The 16913-nt window shown below is 35.6% G+C and overlaps 1 protein-coding gene across 1 annotated transcript; it reads right to left on the bottom strand.

Moving 5' to 3' along the window:
• Nucleotides 1–1738: 1738 nt before the first annotated feature.
• Nucleotides 1739–16205, bottom strand: fbxo32 (F-box protein 32). The gene is given in 9 exon segments (NM_200917.1): nt 1739–2400; nt 2483–2626; nt 4449–4631; nt 6149–6333; nt 8315–8408; nt 14919–15011; nt 15092–15141; nt 15226–15335; nt 15967–16205. Coding segments are annotated over 9 exon segments (1071 nt in total). The 5' UTR covers nt 16089–16205; the 3' UTR covers nt 1739–2310.
• Nucleotides 16206–16913: the final 708 nt, after the last annotated feature.

Raw genomic sequence — 16913 nt, 5'->3', positions numbered from 1 at the left:
CTTATCCAGCATTTGTTTTACACAGCAGATGCCTTTCCAGCTGCAACCGAGTACTGGGAAACACCCATACACATTCATTCACACACACATACACTAGCACATGTGTTTGGACTGTGGGGGAAACCAGAGCACCCGGAGGAAACCCACACGAACATAGGGAGAACATGCAAACTCCACACAGAAATGCCAACTTACACAGCCGAGACTCGAATCAGTGACCTTCTTGCCATGAGGCAATAGTGCTAACCACTGAGCCACACCCTTAGTAAACATGTTTCCTAAAATATATGGTACAGTAATCCAATCAGGACCTTCCTAAAGCCACGTTTGTTGAAAACGCCCTAAGAAAAAATCATCCAATCACAACCAAGCATTCGACAACCCTGTGATATTATTTTTATAATGATTTATATAAGACACATACGAGAACACATTTTCATATTTTAATGTTGAAATATTGTGTAACTCATCAATTAAACCAATCTAACGTACAGACACATTTTAGTGCACAATCATGTAGTGCTTTGTGTGATTCACAGCATTGCTGCAAGTAAATACAACATCCCAAAATTACAAAGAAGTATTGTAGAGTTTACAAGAGTTTAACATTACCAGAGCCATCACCAGATATATTCAACTCACATTTTACACGAGATGGCAGTAAAAATGCTGCAAGACAACAGATGTGATTTATTTCATTACCAGCACTTTTGTTTTTGTATGCTGGCATATGCTCCAGTTGAAGTCAGAATTATTAGCCCCCTTTAAATAGGTGATTTTTTTTAATAATTCCTAAATGATGTCCAACAGAGCAAGCACATTTTGACAGTATGTCTGATAATATTTTTTCTTCTGGAGAAAGTCTTATTTGTTTTATTTCAGCTAGAATAAAAGCAGTTTTGAATTTTTTAAACATCATTTTAAGGTCAAAATTATTAGCCCCTTTAAGGCTATATATATATTTTTTCGATAGTTTACAGAACAAACCATCGCTGTACAATAACTTGCCTAATAACCCTAACCAGCCTAGTTAACCTAATTAAACTAAATACACCTTTAAATGTCACTTTAATCTGTATAGAAGAGTAAAATGATAAAATAAATCAGTTATAAGAAATTAGTTATTAAAACTTTTATGTTTAGAAATGTGTTGAAAAAAATCTGCTCTCCATTAAACAGAAATTGGGGGAAAATAAACAGGGGTTAATAATTCTGGGGGTTTTAGAATTCTGACTTCAACTGTATATATTTACTCATTTGCAGATATATTATATCTAGTATTTTATGTCAGATGTGTGGTTTACCCTAAATGACACAGTAAGCAGAGACATTACTAGTAAAATAAAAAAATTAAATAGTGTAAAATGCATCTATTATTCATAGTTCTTTTGTCAATTCCCTTATAAATCTGAATGCATATGCATTTGCAATAGTATCTGGATGCAGCCTTTATGATGCAAGCTGAGATTGCATCACTCAGCGATGCAATGTCAGACACAATGCACTCAATGGAGTGAGTGACGTCACCGTGATGGGTAGGGTTAGGTGAGCCCATTAAAAAGCATTGGATGCAGCCCAGATTGCACTGCACCAGGTCTGCATCCAGACCCCTCTCTGCATATGTTTTGTTCAGAAAGAACCATCTGCAAATGAATCTCAAACACCTTTTAAAATATGTTTTTGACCGCTGAGAATAAGGCACGTTGGATGAGTTATGCTTTTGAACTGTTTTAACATACTTCTGTTTTTATTGTGTTTTAAAAAAAAAACCCAAGCATGTTTAAATCGCAAACCACTGAAAATATCAAATGTATAAAAAAGTGAAAAACAAAAACAGGAGACTTCCTTAGAAAAGTATTGCACACCAGTATTAAGGCCATTTTGGTAAACATTCCCATATCATGCACTTGCTGAAGCACCAATATGCTATCTGAAGTTCAAACAAAGAAAAATCGCTCGCGCTGACAAATATCGAACCTATTTTACATTCACAGAAGAGACCAGGGCAGCATTTTTTGTTTTTTTGTTGTATGCACATATTACTCCTTTTTTCCAAATTTTCAATTTAGAGTAAACAAGATCCATGCTAAATAAATAAATAAAACAATCTTATTAAATAAACAGAGCATGTTTTCCCCAACGCAGCTTTTTGGTTTTTCGTCGTACATATTTGAGTACATTCAGTTTCCAAACTCCTCCACGTAACACAGGCATCTGCTTTTAATGCAAGCAGTCTTCTCCCTGCCTCAAGTCATCCAGGAATCTTTGCACTATTGACACTATGTACATCATGGCAGCAATGCAGCGCTGCTAAAACTTGAAGAGGTTGATGAAACCCTGTGGAGACACTGCTTTGCAACAGCTCTCTGGGTTATTGGCAGTGCAAGGATGGTCTGTATCCTGAAGAGAGAAAAAAAGGAGAATTCTGTTAGTGCCACAAATTGGCTATAGACAGTGACCAAAAAATAAACTAAAAGCTCACCTTCCAGAAGAGGATGTGGCAGTGTGTGCAGAACTGTAATGTGTCGCTGTACTGCTCTTTGTGAGGGTAACACCGACACAGCTTAAAATACATCTTTTTCCATTCCAACTGCCCTTTATCTGAAACCATGAGGCGCTTGCGGATCTGTGAAAAACATGGCAACTTTATATCAAATCATGAGGCTGAACAAAAAATTATGTAAACAATATGATGTTTCCTAGTTAACGGTCATGCACCCAGTTACGAATTTCACTTATTTTTATTTTTGATTATTAATGGCTTTTTACTAAAAAACATAAAGACTCGTTATTTTGGTTTAATGTGCCACATTAAAAAGTGGTCGACCAATAAATTTAGCGCTTTTGTTAACATGCTCTGAGCTGCTGAATTTACTTTAGGAGCTTCTTTCTTCTGTTGAACAGAAGAATAATAATCTGTTGATATCATAATTTGCACGTCAGTTTCTAATGGAAACCAACATTTTTCAAAATATCTTCTTTTATGTTTAGGAAGAGGGAAAAAGCTCAAAAGATTTCGAAGCATTTGGTGATTACGTGATAAAGCAAATTATCATTTTTGAGTGAACGACCCCTTTAAAAGAAGGTTAAAATAATGTTAATACAGTCATTTCTGTCACTTATAACGTTTGGAAACAAAAAAAGACAAGAAGCTGCACAAGAATTATTATTTCTAGTGCGCACCCATCACTCAAATGCAGTATACCAGGGCTATTCAATTAGTTTATCATGGGAGCCAGTTCATGAAAAGCAACCCAAATGAAGGGCTGGAGAGATATGACTTACAATGCGAGTGATTACACAACAGCCTATGTTGTATTTTTGCTCCGTAAGACACCTATGTTGGCTTTTTTTTTTACATTTAAATGTTAATAATATGTTGTATTTTGAAACTACATAATATCAGTGCATTGTACAATGTGGCAAATGTATTTCAAAGCACATCAAAATAAGTGCATCGCATAAGTAGGCTTCTTCTACATTTAAACTCATTCATTTGTTGTGTTTTAAACTGCATAACAATTCGAAATGCAACAACTATTGATTTTGGTTGTGCGATTAGAGTCCGAAGAACAATCAGGGTTTCGCAGTTATCACATCTCATGTAAATTTAAGCTTTATATTAGGTAGGTATTTAAATGAAGTGTTGTTATCATCTGCGTTCATACATACATTTTAATAATTTGTCTAGCACATCTTTTGTTTAGATTGCGCCATACGTTTTCTACTGGGCGCGCCTGGAAAGGTGCGAGTGCGTCACTCCACTTGCGCATGCATATCAACATATATTCTTACATATTGGAAAAAACAAACATGTGCATGGAAAAGATGCGATATGTGAAATGCCCGCTGCTTTAGATAATGAAGTGTGCGTGCGTATTAGCCTTGGTGTAGAAGCTCGGAACTTTGAACTAGTGCACAGTTGGCATAACTGTGTTTAGTTGCAGCATTTTCATTCCGTGCAACAGAAATGCGTTGTTGAGAAGCCTTTAAGATTAATTCAGTGACGAATTTAAGCGACTATAGTGAAATCGGCTGATCTTTACATCCCTATTATCGATATCAGTGCATTGTAAAAAAAGGCCTTTTCTACAAACATATTTAAATGTTTTTGGCTGCTTGCGCCACTCGTTTAATGTCAAGTGACTCGTGCTCTGCACAGCCTTCAACAGCAGCTCGTGCTGTATTGAACCGACGCACAGCACTTCATAACTATAGCTGCTGTTTTTCAACTAAACTAAATTTATTTTTGATGGTCACACTATTTGGAGGGCCGGAACAATTGCCTCAAGGGCGAGGTTAAATATCCCTGCAGTATACTATGCATGTCTATTAATAAATGCACATTCATTAAAACAAAATTCTATTAGATACTTTCAGATATTAGATAGCACAGCTAGTTTTGGATAAAATGTGACACTGCAAATTAAAAAGCCACCATCATGTACCTGTCTGTCTGTGAAGTGATACTGGCAGAGCTTTTTCCACAGCAGCCGATCTTCTGTCAACATACTCAGGTCAGGACACACTTGACCCAGACTGACCAGATCTCGTCCATCCGAGAGACGCTGCATGATGTTCAGCTGTAAACTCACTGGCAGTTCCAGCAACGTCATCCCTGTGTTTTTGGGCTGGACAAATGACAGCAGAAGGTCTCGGTTTACATTTAGGATCTGAACAATTTCAGGAGATTTGTTTGCTAAACTATGCAAATATAAAGAGTTTTACAAATATCCACATATGTAATATATTCACAGTACAATATACACACATACATCATGAAAAGTACAAACATTTTTCATGATTATCATGATTATTACACTGCTCTCTCGAATACTTAATTCTGATTGGTCAACCCTAATCCAAAGTATGTTATAACAGAAATAACCCCTCATACTAATAACACCAGTTCATCTGGGTACTAAAACATAATGTTGTTATGTGAATACATTCATATCCATATTTATATGCTTGTCTTATTTATATGCCTAGGGTTGTTATTTGATGTCGTTTGGCGCCATCTTGATATTGAAAAAAATACACAGGTTAGTTTATCCTGCATTCAGCTATTTTTGATAGTCTAAATCTTGGTGGTTGTTTTTGCAGAATAAAGACTTTTACATAAGCCCTACAGGCTTTATTCTGCGAAAACAAAAATCACAGAGATGTCAATCAGATTAGACCATTAGCATCTTGCTCAATTTAAGGAAAATATGTAACAGTCAATATGGCGAATTAAGCCACGCCTACTAGTACAACCATCGATCGATATACACTGATGTTTCGCAGGGGGCAAAGCTTAGACCGAACGTGTGCTTTGAAAACACTTTATGTGGTCAACAAACACACTGGAATCCCAGCAAATTCTTGCTTGACAGACATAAGAAAAATATCCAAATAAAAGCTTGAAATCTGTACTTTTTTTTATATAATAATTATTTTTAGGGGTTTTTACCTTTATTGTATAGGACAGTAGAGAGTATTAACAGGAAAGCATGGGGTACAGAGAGAGGGGACGGATCAGTATAAGACTGCGAGGTGGGAATCTAACTCGGGTCGCCGTGAGCACCGGAGTGCATGTGTCGACGCACTAACCACTACACCACTGGAGCAAACTAAATCTGTCTATTTAAATGAACCAACTACATTTAAAACCAAACGTTTTTAGGTTTTGTGATATTTATTAAACGAATGTGAGGTACAGTCAGTCATGTCAAACCCACATCGCATGACAGCAACTACTCAGTGTGCATGCACATTAACTCGAGCAACCTGAAAATATGCAGATTTAGTTTGATTCTGACATTTAGAAATGAAACTTATGAGATGGTTGTAGTTTATTGGCGATTCAAAATATGCAATGTAATCGTAAGCTTGACAAACATTTTTGGAGAATTTGATGTCTCCCCATTCAGACAGAATGCTGAGCATACTGCCCGAGAGGTGTTTCAAAGATGGCCATCGAGTGAAATAACTGGCTGAATGTATTTAAAAATGGTAAAACTCAACTGTTTAACTCTAGGAAATTTGTAAAAATTTGTTCCTTTAAAAAAGAATAATAAAAAGTCAATCTAGCAGGTTTGGATTCTGGAATAAATGACACCAGAACTTTACATTATGGTTCATAAACACTTACTGACTCACTCACCCTGTTGATCTGAATGTTGTCTAGCTGCTGCTGCCACTGCAGTATGTTCTCCATGCGATGCACCCAGATGTTGATGTTGCCCACCAGCACAGACTTGCCCATGTCCTGAACCAGACTGCACAGAGACGCATACAGTGTCTGCAGAAGTTCTTTAATCGGCCGGACATTTTGCTGATCATCGAGAACTGCGGAAGAGTGCAAACGTTTAGTTAGTTAAATAAAGTTCAAGGACGCACAACATAATTGGTTCAACAGTGTTGACAGGATCTGGTGTGTGTTACTGGAGACCTCATGTCCATGCCAGAGGCTTTCATAACACATCAAAACAAAATACCTTTCTGTTATGATTAAGACGTCGCACACTAATTTATATGGTAAACTGAGGAATGAAGAGAGCTCCAGGTAAATGTGGCCAACAAGTGAGCAATCTGCTTTCCTAAAACAACCTGCACCTTTGTTTAGCTGAGATGACTTTTGATTTACAACAAAGCTGAGGTTCTTGTTTGCTCTGTGAAGCTTGTTGTTGTTGTTGTCGTTTCGGTGCAGACAATTATATAAATCTCCATTAAGCCATATTTTTGTTGAGAAGCTGACCAATCTCACTAAAAAGTATTTTATTGCAAAAGATTTCGGACAACAGAATAAATAGATATTCTGTTATGGCAGATTTGAGCCTAATCTAAAACACAATTTTAATACAAATGTCAGAGTAAATATTAAGAATGAAGTACTAAGAAAATGGAGACAAATTTGCAGAATATCATGAAAACATATTTAATGCACGACACTATGAGTCATGAAATTAGCCAAATTTCACATGAATTCTACAAGAATTAAAATATTTTATTTTATTAAATTCTAAATGTTTCTCAGTTACAAATTGGGATTTTTACAGCATCTGAATGCTAAATAAATAATGATTCTAATGATGTTAGATTTTGAGGGATAATTTAAAGATTCAAATATCAAAATACTGATAAAATTCTTCTCTAAAGTCGTCCAAAATAAATTCTTAGCAATGCATATTATGGAGTCAAAAACTTAGTTTCATACATTTATGGAATTAAACTTTCTAAATGTCTTTAAGAAAGATGATCTTTACCTAACCTTCTAATGTTTTCAATTTTCTTTAATTTTATAACTTTGATTCATACTAGGTATTTTATTGCGTATGTCCACAAATATATGCCAAGCAACATAAGACTGGATTTGTGGTCCAGGGTCAAATACTTCTAAACATTTTTTTATAAATAATGAATTTGTATTTTTATTATTATTATTAAAATTATTATTATTATTATTATTATTATTATCATCATCATCATCATCATCAAACAAATAACAAATCTTTTACAAATTTTAAATGCTATATATTTAAAGTATTGTGTGAAAGTAAATATTTTATAAATTATTTATTTACTTGCATTTTAACTCAATATCATTGTTTGTTTTAAAATGTAAACAAAAATATGCAAAGAATTAGTTTATATCATTACCACAAATTTTTTTTTTCAGATTTTTTTATTAACATTTTGGTAAATAAAACAACTATTTCGCAATTAAAAAAACAGAGACAAATTATCATTTGTCCAACAGAGCACTCCGCCCCACTGCACCATTTCTATACAATACATTATGCACATTTTTAATCTGTTTTACATCAAAATAATGTAAACAATGAGTTACAATAGGCTTAGCAAATATAAAATAAAGAAATAAAATAATAAAAAAAGAAATTAAGATAAAATGGAGGGAAGGAAAAAAAAAATGTGAGAAACAAATAAACAACGGTCAAACTGTAAATACTAAGTTTGGATCCATTTGCTCTATATATGTCAGCATTGGTTGCCAAATTAGATAACCTTTTTGACTGCAAAATTTTGTGCAGTACCGAATCTTCCCCATTGTACAATGGTGCATAAGATTCCAAATCCTACAATTCATATTTTAATGCGTGATAAAAAAAATATATAATTTCCATTAGAAACATTTACAAAGTTATAAAAACATCTGGCATAATTCTACAACTTGATAGAGAAGTAGAATGGGGGAAAAATCTTTTCATGGGGCCTCAGGAATGCAAGCTGACATTCTTGGAGTTTAACGGTGTCTATTAGTTCTCCAAATGAAGTGCTGAAGATGTGCGATACCAACAATAAAGCGTACCTTTCTGCACAACCCTTTCCAGAATGTTCATGTAGTTTTTCTGTGCCACTCCACTCAGAGAAGGCAGTTGGGACTTGGCGATGAGCTCCAGCAGCTGAAATGTTAAACATAAATTTGAGAGGTCAGACTGAGAGACTGTGTGTTCCAGCATTACTTACAGACTGTTATATTCCACTCTCTTCAGCCTTGGCAAAAACAAAGGGCTCAGAATTGGGACGCTCTCTTTCTCTCTCTCCCCCCTCCTCACACATTCACTCTGGCTTATGTCTGTTATTGAAGTTCAGACACAAGCAGATAAGCAGCATTACTTCAAATGCTTTACTGACTGTAAAACAAAGAGTGTGTAACTTTACCATAACTCAGCTTGTGTTATAAATGCATGCGATCAGTTTGACAACAACAGAGGTTGATATTGTGATGTTAGGACAGCCAAGAGCAGATATTTGTGTGGTCAGTTTGGCATGACTGGCATGTAATATCAGCACTGTTTGCATCATGGAGCAATAGTGACCCACACTCGACCCAGCAGCATGTGAGCATTGTTATACCCCCTACACCCTCCACAGCAAGACCCTGATGACAGATGCTAGGAGGATTAACGTTTAGGGCTAGGAAGATTTTAAACATTTAATATAAATGTCTCTTATTTAGGTTTACGGAGGCTCTATTCATGTTATTATTGCTGACTAAATCTTTTTTTAATAATTACTGAAGAAAACTGAAATGGTTAATGATTTAATTTGTGAAACAAAAAGGAGTTACAAATAAGTTAAAAGTAATAAAATGTAAATAATTGACTATGTTTTTCTATTTTAATACAATTTCCTTTTTTCAAAACTATTTCCAGGCAAATTTGGAAATCTAAGTCAGTGATTATGATCAAACATTGTTTTGTAATTATTTAATAAAATAAAAAATAAAAACAATACAATATATTATTAATTGCAACATATTTGAAACAATAAATTTTTCATTATAAACATTTTTAAAATGCTAATTAGCTATTTGAAACACTTTTAAGATTAAAAAGCTGCATCACAGCTTGAATAAATTTTTGCATCACAGCAAAAATATGAAGCAGCACAACTTCACGATAAGGCTACTTGAAGAAACAAAACATTTCTTTAATGTTGCTTGTAACATCGTAATGTTTCAGCTCAAAACACCCATCAGATTATTTAGTAAACCTTTTTAAATCTGGGAAATTTGAGCAGTTATAGCTGTTTTTGTTGCCAGTGCCTTTAAAGCTGATTCTCTTTAAGTCCACAAACCAGGATTGAAGCCTCTTATTTTAAAATTGTACTGAATCTATGCAGCTGTGATGATGAATTACGTAGCAATTTTGCTGTTTTTATTTCCAACATGCACTGTTTTAAAAACATTTTAAACATGTAAAACTCATTCTTGAGCATAATTGATGAAGATTGATGATCACAGAGAGCTGAACAGATCTGTTAATCCCAGTTGCATTCCGCACATCCTGTCTTGTAGATATAATTATACGTGTTACTACGGAGACATGTTAATACGTGTCTGTCAATCAATGCGGTGAGCAGGAAAACGGCCCACTGTCGCAGTGGGCCTCAAAATGAGAGGGATTTGGATCCTATTTTAACGTTGAAAATGTAAAAAAAATAAATAAATAAATAAAAAATAAAAAGAGTTATTTTCTTTATATGATCGAAATATGACCGTGGACACACTATATCTACACAGGTCTGTCCAAACAGCTTACAAAAGTTGATTTTCATCATAGGTGCCCTTTAAAATTAATTACGTTAAATATCCGACCCTTTGACATTTAGAAATTATATAATCTACTGATGTTATTTATATCGGTGTAATGTTTTGCCAGAACAATGTCATTCAAATGCTATTTGTATTCTCATATATAAAAAAAAAACACATAGCATAGTAATTTATTGTAAATACGCATGATATTGGAAAAATCTAAGATTGTGATTTTTAGTTATTCTGTGATATATATTGCGATATAAAAACAATTTCACCAGATGACTTGAATATCTCCATTTGGAAAGAATTTATCATTTTAGACTGATTGGGGTTGGGGTGATTCTGAAGGAGTAAAAGAAAAAAAAAAAAAAAAAAGCTGAAATACAGTGTTTTGTCCTTTTCCGAGTATTCAGGTACAACAATTGAATAGAAAAAAATTATAATTTAAATCAATACATATTATTGAAGTTACAAACAACAATTCTCTGCAACTCTCACATGGTCACCAACTAAAGCTAAGCAGGGCTGTGTCTGGTCAGTACCTGGACCACATGGAAAGCTAGGTTGCTGCAAGAAGTGGTGTTAGTGAGACCAGCAGGGGGTGCTTAACCTGTTATCTGTGTGGGTCCTCATGCCCCGGTATCTTGATGGGGACTCTATAGACTTTATTTCTTAGAAAGCAAAATTACTTATGTTTTGCGTGTATGCGCAAGGAGAATGCTAAGAATTTCCAGTCAGCAGCTGATGCAAATAAACAATTACATTTGGACAGCTTTGAAACGATAGTTTAAAACTATTTTTCCTGCTTTTAACATCTTTGAACTAATGCTGCTGTTGATCAGTGCCACCTCCTGGACTGATCATTTTTAAAAATGTGATCTAATAGGAGGCGAGGCAGTGGAGCAGTAGGAAGTGCTGTCGCCTCACAGCAAGAAGGTCGCTGGTTCGAACCTTGGCTTGGATGGTGTTTCTGTGGAGTTTGCATGTTCTCCCTGCCTTCGCTTGGGTTTCCTCCGGGTGCTCAGGTTTCCCCCACAGTCCAAAGACATGTGGCACAGGTTGAATTGGGTAGGCTAAATTGTCCGTAGTGTATGAGTGTGTGTGTGGATGTTTCCCAGAGATGGGTTGCGGCTGGAAGGGCATCCGCTGCGTAAAAACTTGCTGGATAAGTTGCCGGTTCATTCCACTGTGGTGACCCCGGATTAATAAAGGGAATAAGCCGACAAGAAAATTAATGAATGAAAGATCTAATAGGATGAAAAACAACTGCTGTGAGGCATTTTCCCCTCGTTGTCAGATGGCATCCTGTGCAGTTTAAATGAAGCCTCATCATCGCTAAAGTCAACAGTTTCCCTCTTTCTTTTAAACTTATAACAAACCAAAACAAAATGTAATTCACCATAATGTTTGACACACACGCGTAGCCTACTGTACTGTCCCACTAGCAAACTGATTGTGACAAAACGCTGTTGAAACCCATTAGCGGATTGCAAATTACCCGTTTTAAATCTAAAATGGAAAATCTAAACATTCTACTGAAAGACGCTGGTCGCTATGGCGCCCTCCATGCAGCAGCCAAGAAAAAGGTCTATACTGCTCAGTTTGAGAGGAGACATTAAATTGACGTCCTGACTCTCTGTGGTCATAAAAAAATCCCAGGATGTCCTTTGAAAAAGAGTAGGGATTCAACCCCGGCTCTCTGGGCCTCTGTCCATCATAGCCTCTTCCCAATATCATAAATGGCTTCATCAATCGCTCTCCTCTCCATCAATCAGCTGGTGTGCGCTCTGGTGCAATATGGCTGCCATTGCGTCATCCAGGTGGATGCTGCACACCGGTGGTGGATGAGGAGATTCCCCCCAAAAATATGTAAAGCGCTTTGAGTGTCCAGAAAAAAGCGCAATATAAAAAGGAATTATTATTATTAAATGTTTTAAAAATCATTATACAGTAACAGGCCTCAAACATAAGCAAATGATAAATTATAAATTCAACATTGCGTATGTCCTGTGATGTGACTATTGCGAATGATCACAGTGCGATATTAATGCCGAAACAATATGTTGTACAGTCCTAGTAAATACTACAGTGTATTACCATACTATAGTAATCTATTTGAATTAATCTGCTGTTGTAATTCTGTAGTTACTATGGTAACACAACAACTGTAGTAATATAAACAAATGACCCAGTCCTGTACTTTTCCACAACTATAGGGTGTATAATACAACAATTCACCACAATTTACTGAAGCAAATACTTATGTATATTACAGTGTTTATTAGTTTATCGGTTCACTTTAACTAATACAACAGTATGCTGTTATATACATTAACAAGTGTTGTAAATACTATTGTATAATACACCTTACTAAAGTATGATTAAAAAAAAAAAAACATAGCCTTTCCTATAAATTACTAGTGTTTTCTCATATGGGTTAGAAGCTCATTATTAAAGACAAAGTCATACTGATTGGTTACAGGGATTTGACATGCTATGAGATTACCAGATTTACGAGTAGTCTTTTTTTGGTCATATGTAGTCTCATATAGGTCTGGTTTTCCATCCCTACTGAACCCGATCTCTGTAACTGAGCTCCAACGCAACACCAGCACAAGGCCAGACAAGCAAGAGACAAACTGTAAGATAAACCTGACACTACGGTGTCTCAACAGCACTTGGAAATTTCGAGAAAAAAAAGGGATGAACGCTTGAAGCACTCAAGTTAACTTCAGTGACCGAAGTACAAAAGTCCCAAGTAAACATCTTGATCCTGATCCTGTGTTTACCTTAAGTGAACGCAAGGATTCATGACCCAATTTCTCCAGCACCTTAAGCTTGTCATAGCTGACTCTATAGCACAGTGGAATCAAGTGATCGGATCAGAATTCAGGGTCACAATGCAGACAGTTAGAGAGAAGGGCTTTGAGGGGGAGTTAATGGCCATCGAAGTCATTTGACTTTCCGTTCTGGTTTCATATGCTTTCTCAAGCTCAGCTGTCTGCTAGGACATTTTGTGTAAGTGACCTCGCCGTCACACTGACCAGTGTTTTTCTGCTCTTGGCCTTTGCTTTCATCAATGGAACAAGTCAACCAAGAGGAACATTCAGTCATTAGTGACCCTAAACCAACGCATAGATGACCAACTTTAGTTCAAAGGCTCCCATTTACTACAGGTGTGAGTTTACAAAATCAGGCTACAATGATACTGTTTTTGCTAATTACGGGAGTTGTAAAAGGAAAATTTACTGAAGTGCAGTTAAACACTAGGGCTGAGTTAAAATAATAATAATAATAATAATAATAATAGTGTAAATCCTGCAAATGATTCTTTGTGCTTGCTTTACTTAGTCATAGTTCACCCAAAAATGTAAATTCTCTCATCATTTACTCATCCTTAACTTGTTCCAAACAGGTTTAAGTTTCTTTCTTCTGTAGTGCACAAAATAAGATATTTTGAAGAATGTTGGAAAGCAGCAGCTATTGAATTCCACAGTAGGAAAAAAATATGGATGTCAACAGCTGCTAGTTTCCAACATTCTTCAGAATAATATGTTTTGTTTTGTGAAAGTTCCCCTTGAGAGGATGTGAATACTCTTTGTACTTCACTTATCCTCCTGTAGATGTCACTATATTTCGAGTTGGTTCACTTACAAAAACAAAACAAAACGTATTGTCCATAGCAAGTTGTGCCAACATGAGCTAATTCTGCATATTACAGATGTACTAGGTGCTTTTTTATGTTTCGGTATAAATATTTCGAAATTCACTTGTAATTTTCAGCAAATTAATAAATGAACATTAATAATGAAGTGATTTCCAAACACGTGTCTTATTCTTATGCCCCAAATAGTGACACATACGTCTCCAAAACCCGACAGGTGGACAAATCTAAACTTGTTTTTATTAAAGCAAATATAAATATGCATTTAGTAAATAATACTGCTAATAACAATAACATTATACAAATGCAAATTGTCATGAATTAACTGAACAAGGGATGAAAGAAATGTACTATGTGTACAGATTGTACTATGTGCTCTGTGCATGTTAGGGATTCTTTTTTTTTTTTTTTTTTACCTTTTTTTTTGGTCCAAGAAGAAGTAAAAGTAATCAAACAAATGTGTGGGTGTGATTTTTTTTTTTAATAGAAATGTGTAGTTCGTTATTATAGTTTAGTATAAGATTTCAGCAACCAGCAATCCAATTTAAATATATATATATATATATATATATATATATATATATATATATATATATATATATATATATATATATATATATATATATATATATAATGTCTTAATGAAATACTAATCGAATAGATACAGAAACTAATCAAAACTAAATCTAATCAAATCAAAGTGTGAAATTTATGATACCATTAAAATAGCATTAATTGTGGAGATAGCTAAATAGGACTCCCTGTTCTTTCATATGCAATTTTCCTTAAGTTAATTTCTTCAGTTCAGACTATAGAGTTCATATTTGAGTAAATGTGAAGAGTTGAACTATAAACAGTATCTGATGATAGCGTTGCTTTCTTATCATTTGTTTTCTCACCCATTTTAATTGAATTACCAGGTCACAAAGTACAATATTTATATTTATCACCGCTCAACTTTGCTGTGATCATCTACACTCAGTTACACTCATATTTCCATAACTAGAAACACTGCAAAAATGCACACAGAGACATATGTGCATCTGCTATGAAACAGCCCCCGAGGCCCTCTTGTCTGGTGTGTGATGATAAGAATGAAAACAGTAGCAGATACCCTGAGCACAGGACCTAACCCTTCCTTCTTCATACGCTAAGCCTGGCTAAAGTCACCATTCACCTAGCTATAAACAGACAGTGGAAACTCACCCTTACGACATAATTAAATCGCCTGGTGTCCTTGATGGCACTGCAGAAGTCCAAGCGATTGAATGCTTCTCCCAGAGTACAATATCCATGACGCTGTGAGAAATGATCAAAGAGGAGTTAGTGGACTGTTTGTTCACACTACAACCCATGAGGAAATCATTAACAGATCTTACCTCTTTGGTGCTCCCTTTATGGACATAAATCCATTTGTCTTTATAAAAATCTGAAACAAAGCAGTCAGTTAAGTTTTTACACTAGTAGACACCTCACATCTTAAAAAGTCATGAGACACGCTGACGACACTTACATGGAATTTTTGTGTTGTTGTTCAGCAAGTCCTTCTTTCGCTTCTTTGCAGCCACATCATAATTAATGCTGAGGATCAAATTCTCTTTGTCATGCTCTTCCTTGCAGTAGCTGAAAACAAAGACAAGTGCTTTTCGTTTAATATCATGTTAAAGGTCAATTATGCAAGTAATTGATATGCAAATGTAGTCATTTCTCGTCTGCATTTACAGCAACCGTTCTAGAAACAGTATATAGTTCCAGGATCTGACCTGTCCTATGGTCACTATTAATAGCAAGGTGATTAAAAGATGATGAGCAAACACAAAGGCATTTTGTGTTTACCACAGCTAGCTATTTACTGCAGTGCTGCATCACCATCTATAAAGATAGATATTTATATACAAATTTACGTAGACGTATGCATGTTTGGTTCAGCAAATTACTGGTGACACTTAAATAACACTTAATATGACACTTCATGGATTATCAAGCTAAATAACGTAATACGTAATCAAATAAATACTATATATAATATAAACGCATTTGAAAAAATGTTATTGAACAAATATTAAGCAACAAACATCTCACGACTGTAAAGTGAATCTGCTGTCAATAATTATATTAGAAATGTCTGTTTTTGGATTTGACGCAGATCTCGCGTCGACCTGCAGTAAACTACGCCATTTGTTTGATGATGCTCTCAGTGTTGGTCAACGGAGGATATCATGACAAAGACTTGAAATGCAGATTAAACACCGACCTCTTCCTCTCCAAAACATTGTTATTCGTCTCGTTGTCATCTTTCGTCGTTTTTTTCCAGCCGTCCTCTGTTTTTACCCAGCTTTGACCAGGAGACCGCCAGTCTTGTCCAAGAAACGGCATTGTCAAGAACCGAAAACGAGCGACAACGAAAGAAAACCAACTAATGTTAAACTTGAGAAGCGGTTTAAGTGCTTTTCTCGCCGCAATATTAAATCCCGCTGTGTCTGAACGCGTCTCTGATGATAAAAGTGCGCAGCTGTATTTATATTGTCAGGAGGAGAATCCGGAAGTTTTCCTGGCCCCGCCCCCTCTGGACGGCGCTTTCCAACACGTGGCTTTGTTTATCATCTTCCTTAATATTGCAAAACCTCAGTAGAAACATTATCGCTCGTAGAGCTCGGATCCCTGCCGGATCATCTGTCCTCATGCGCTTATGAAATATCATACACGGTAAATTCAATTTGATGAGCACAAGATTCTTATTCAAGTTCACCGTGTTAAACAAACAACAATAAGACTGTTCAGAAATGCCCAGACAAAAGCTTAAAATAGAAAGAAAGCCCTTCGGTTTAGATTATATATTTGAACAAGATATTAATGTTATATGTAATGCTGCCATATAAAAAACAGATAGATTGTAGGCCTAAGTTTGGGATATTGGAAAAATGAGACTATAATACACAAGATTAACCTTTAATCAGAATAGTGTATCGCCTACATATACTATAGTACAGTTGTCACCAAACTTGTTCCTGGAGGGCCGGTGTCCAGCAGATTTTAGCTCCAACCCTAATCAAACATACCTGAACAAGCTAATCAAGGTCTAACTAGGTATACTTGAAACATCCAGGCAGGTGTGTTGAGGCAAGATGGAGCTAAACCCTGCAGGGACACCGGCCCTCAAGGACCAGGATTGGTGACCCCTGCTATAGTATATGGTAGTAG

This window comes from Danio rerio, chromosome 16 (assembly GCF_052040795.2).
Source record: "Danio rerio strain M-AB ecotype USA chromosome 16, GRCz13ab, whole genome shotgun sequence".
NCBI classification, from domain to species: domain Eukaryota; kingdom Metazoa; phylum Chordata; class Actinopteri; order Cypriniformes; family Danionidae; genus Danio; species Danio rerio.
This window is presented reverse-complemented; position numbering and strand designations above follow the sequence as displayed.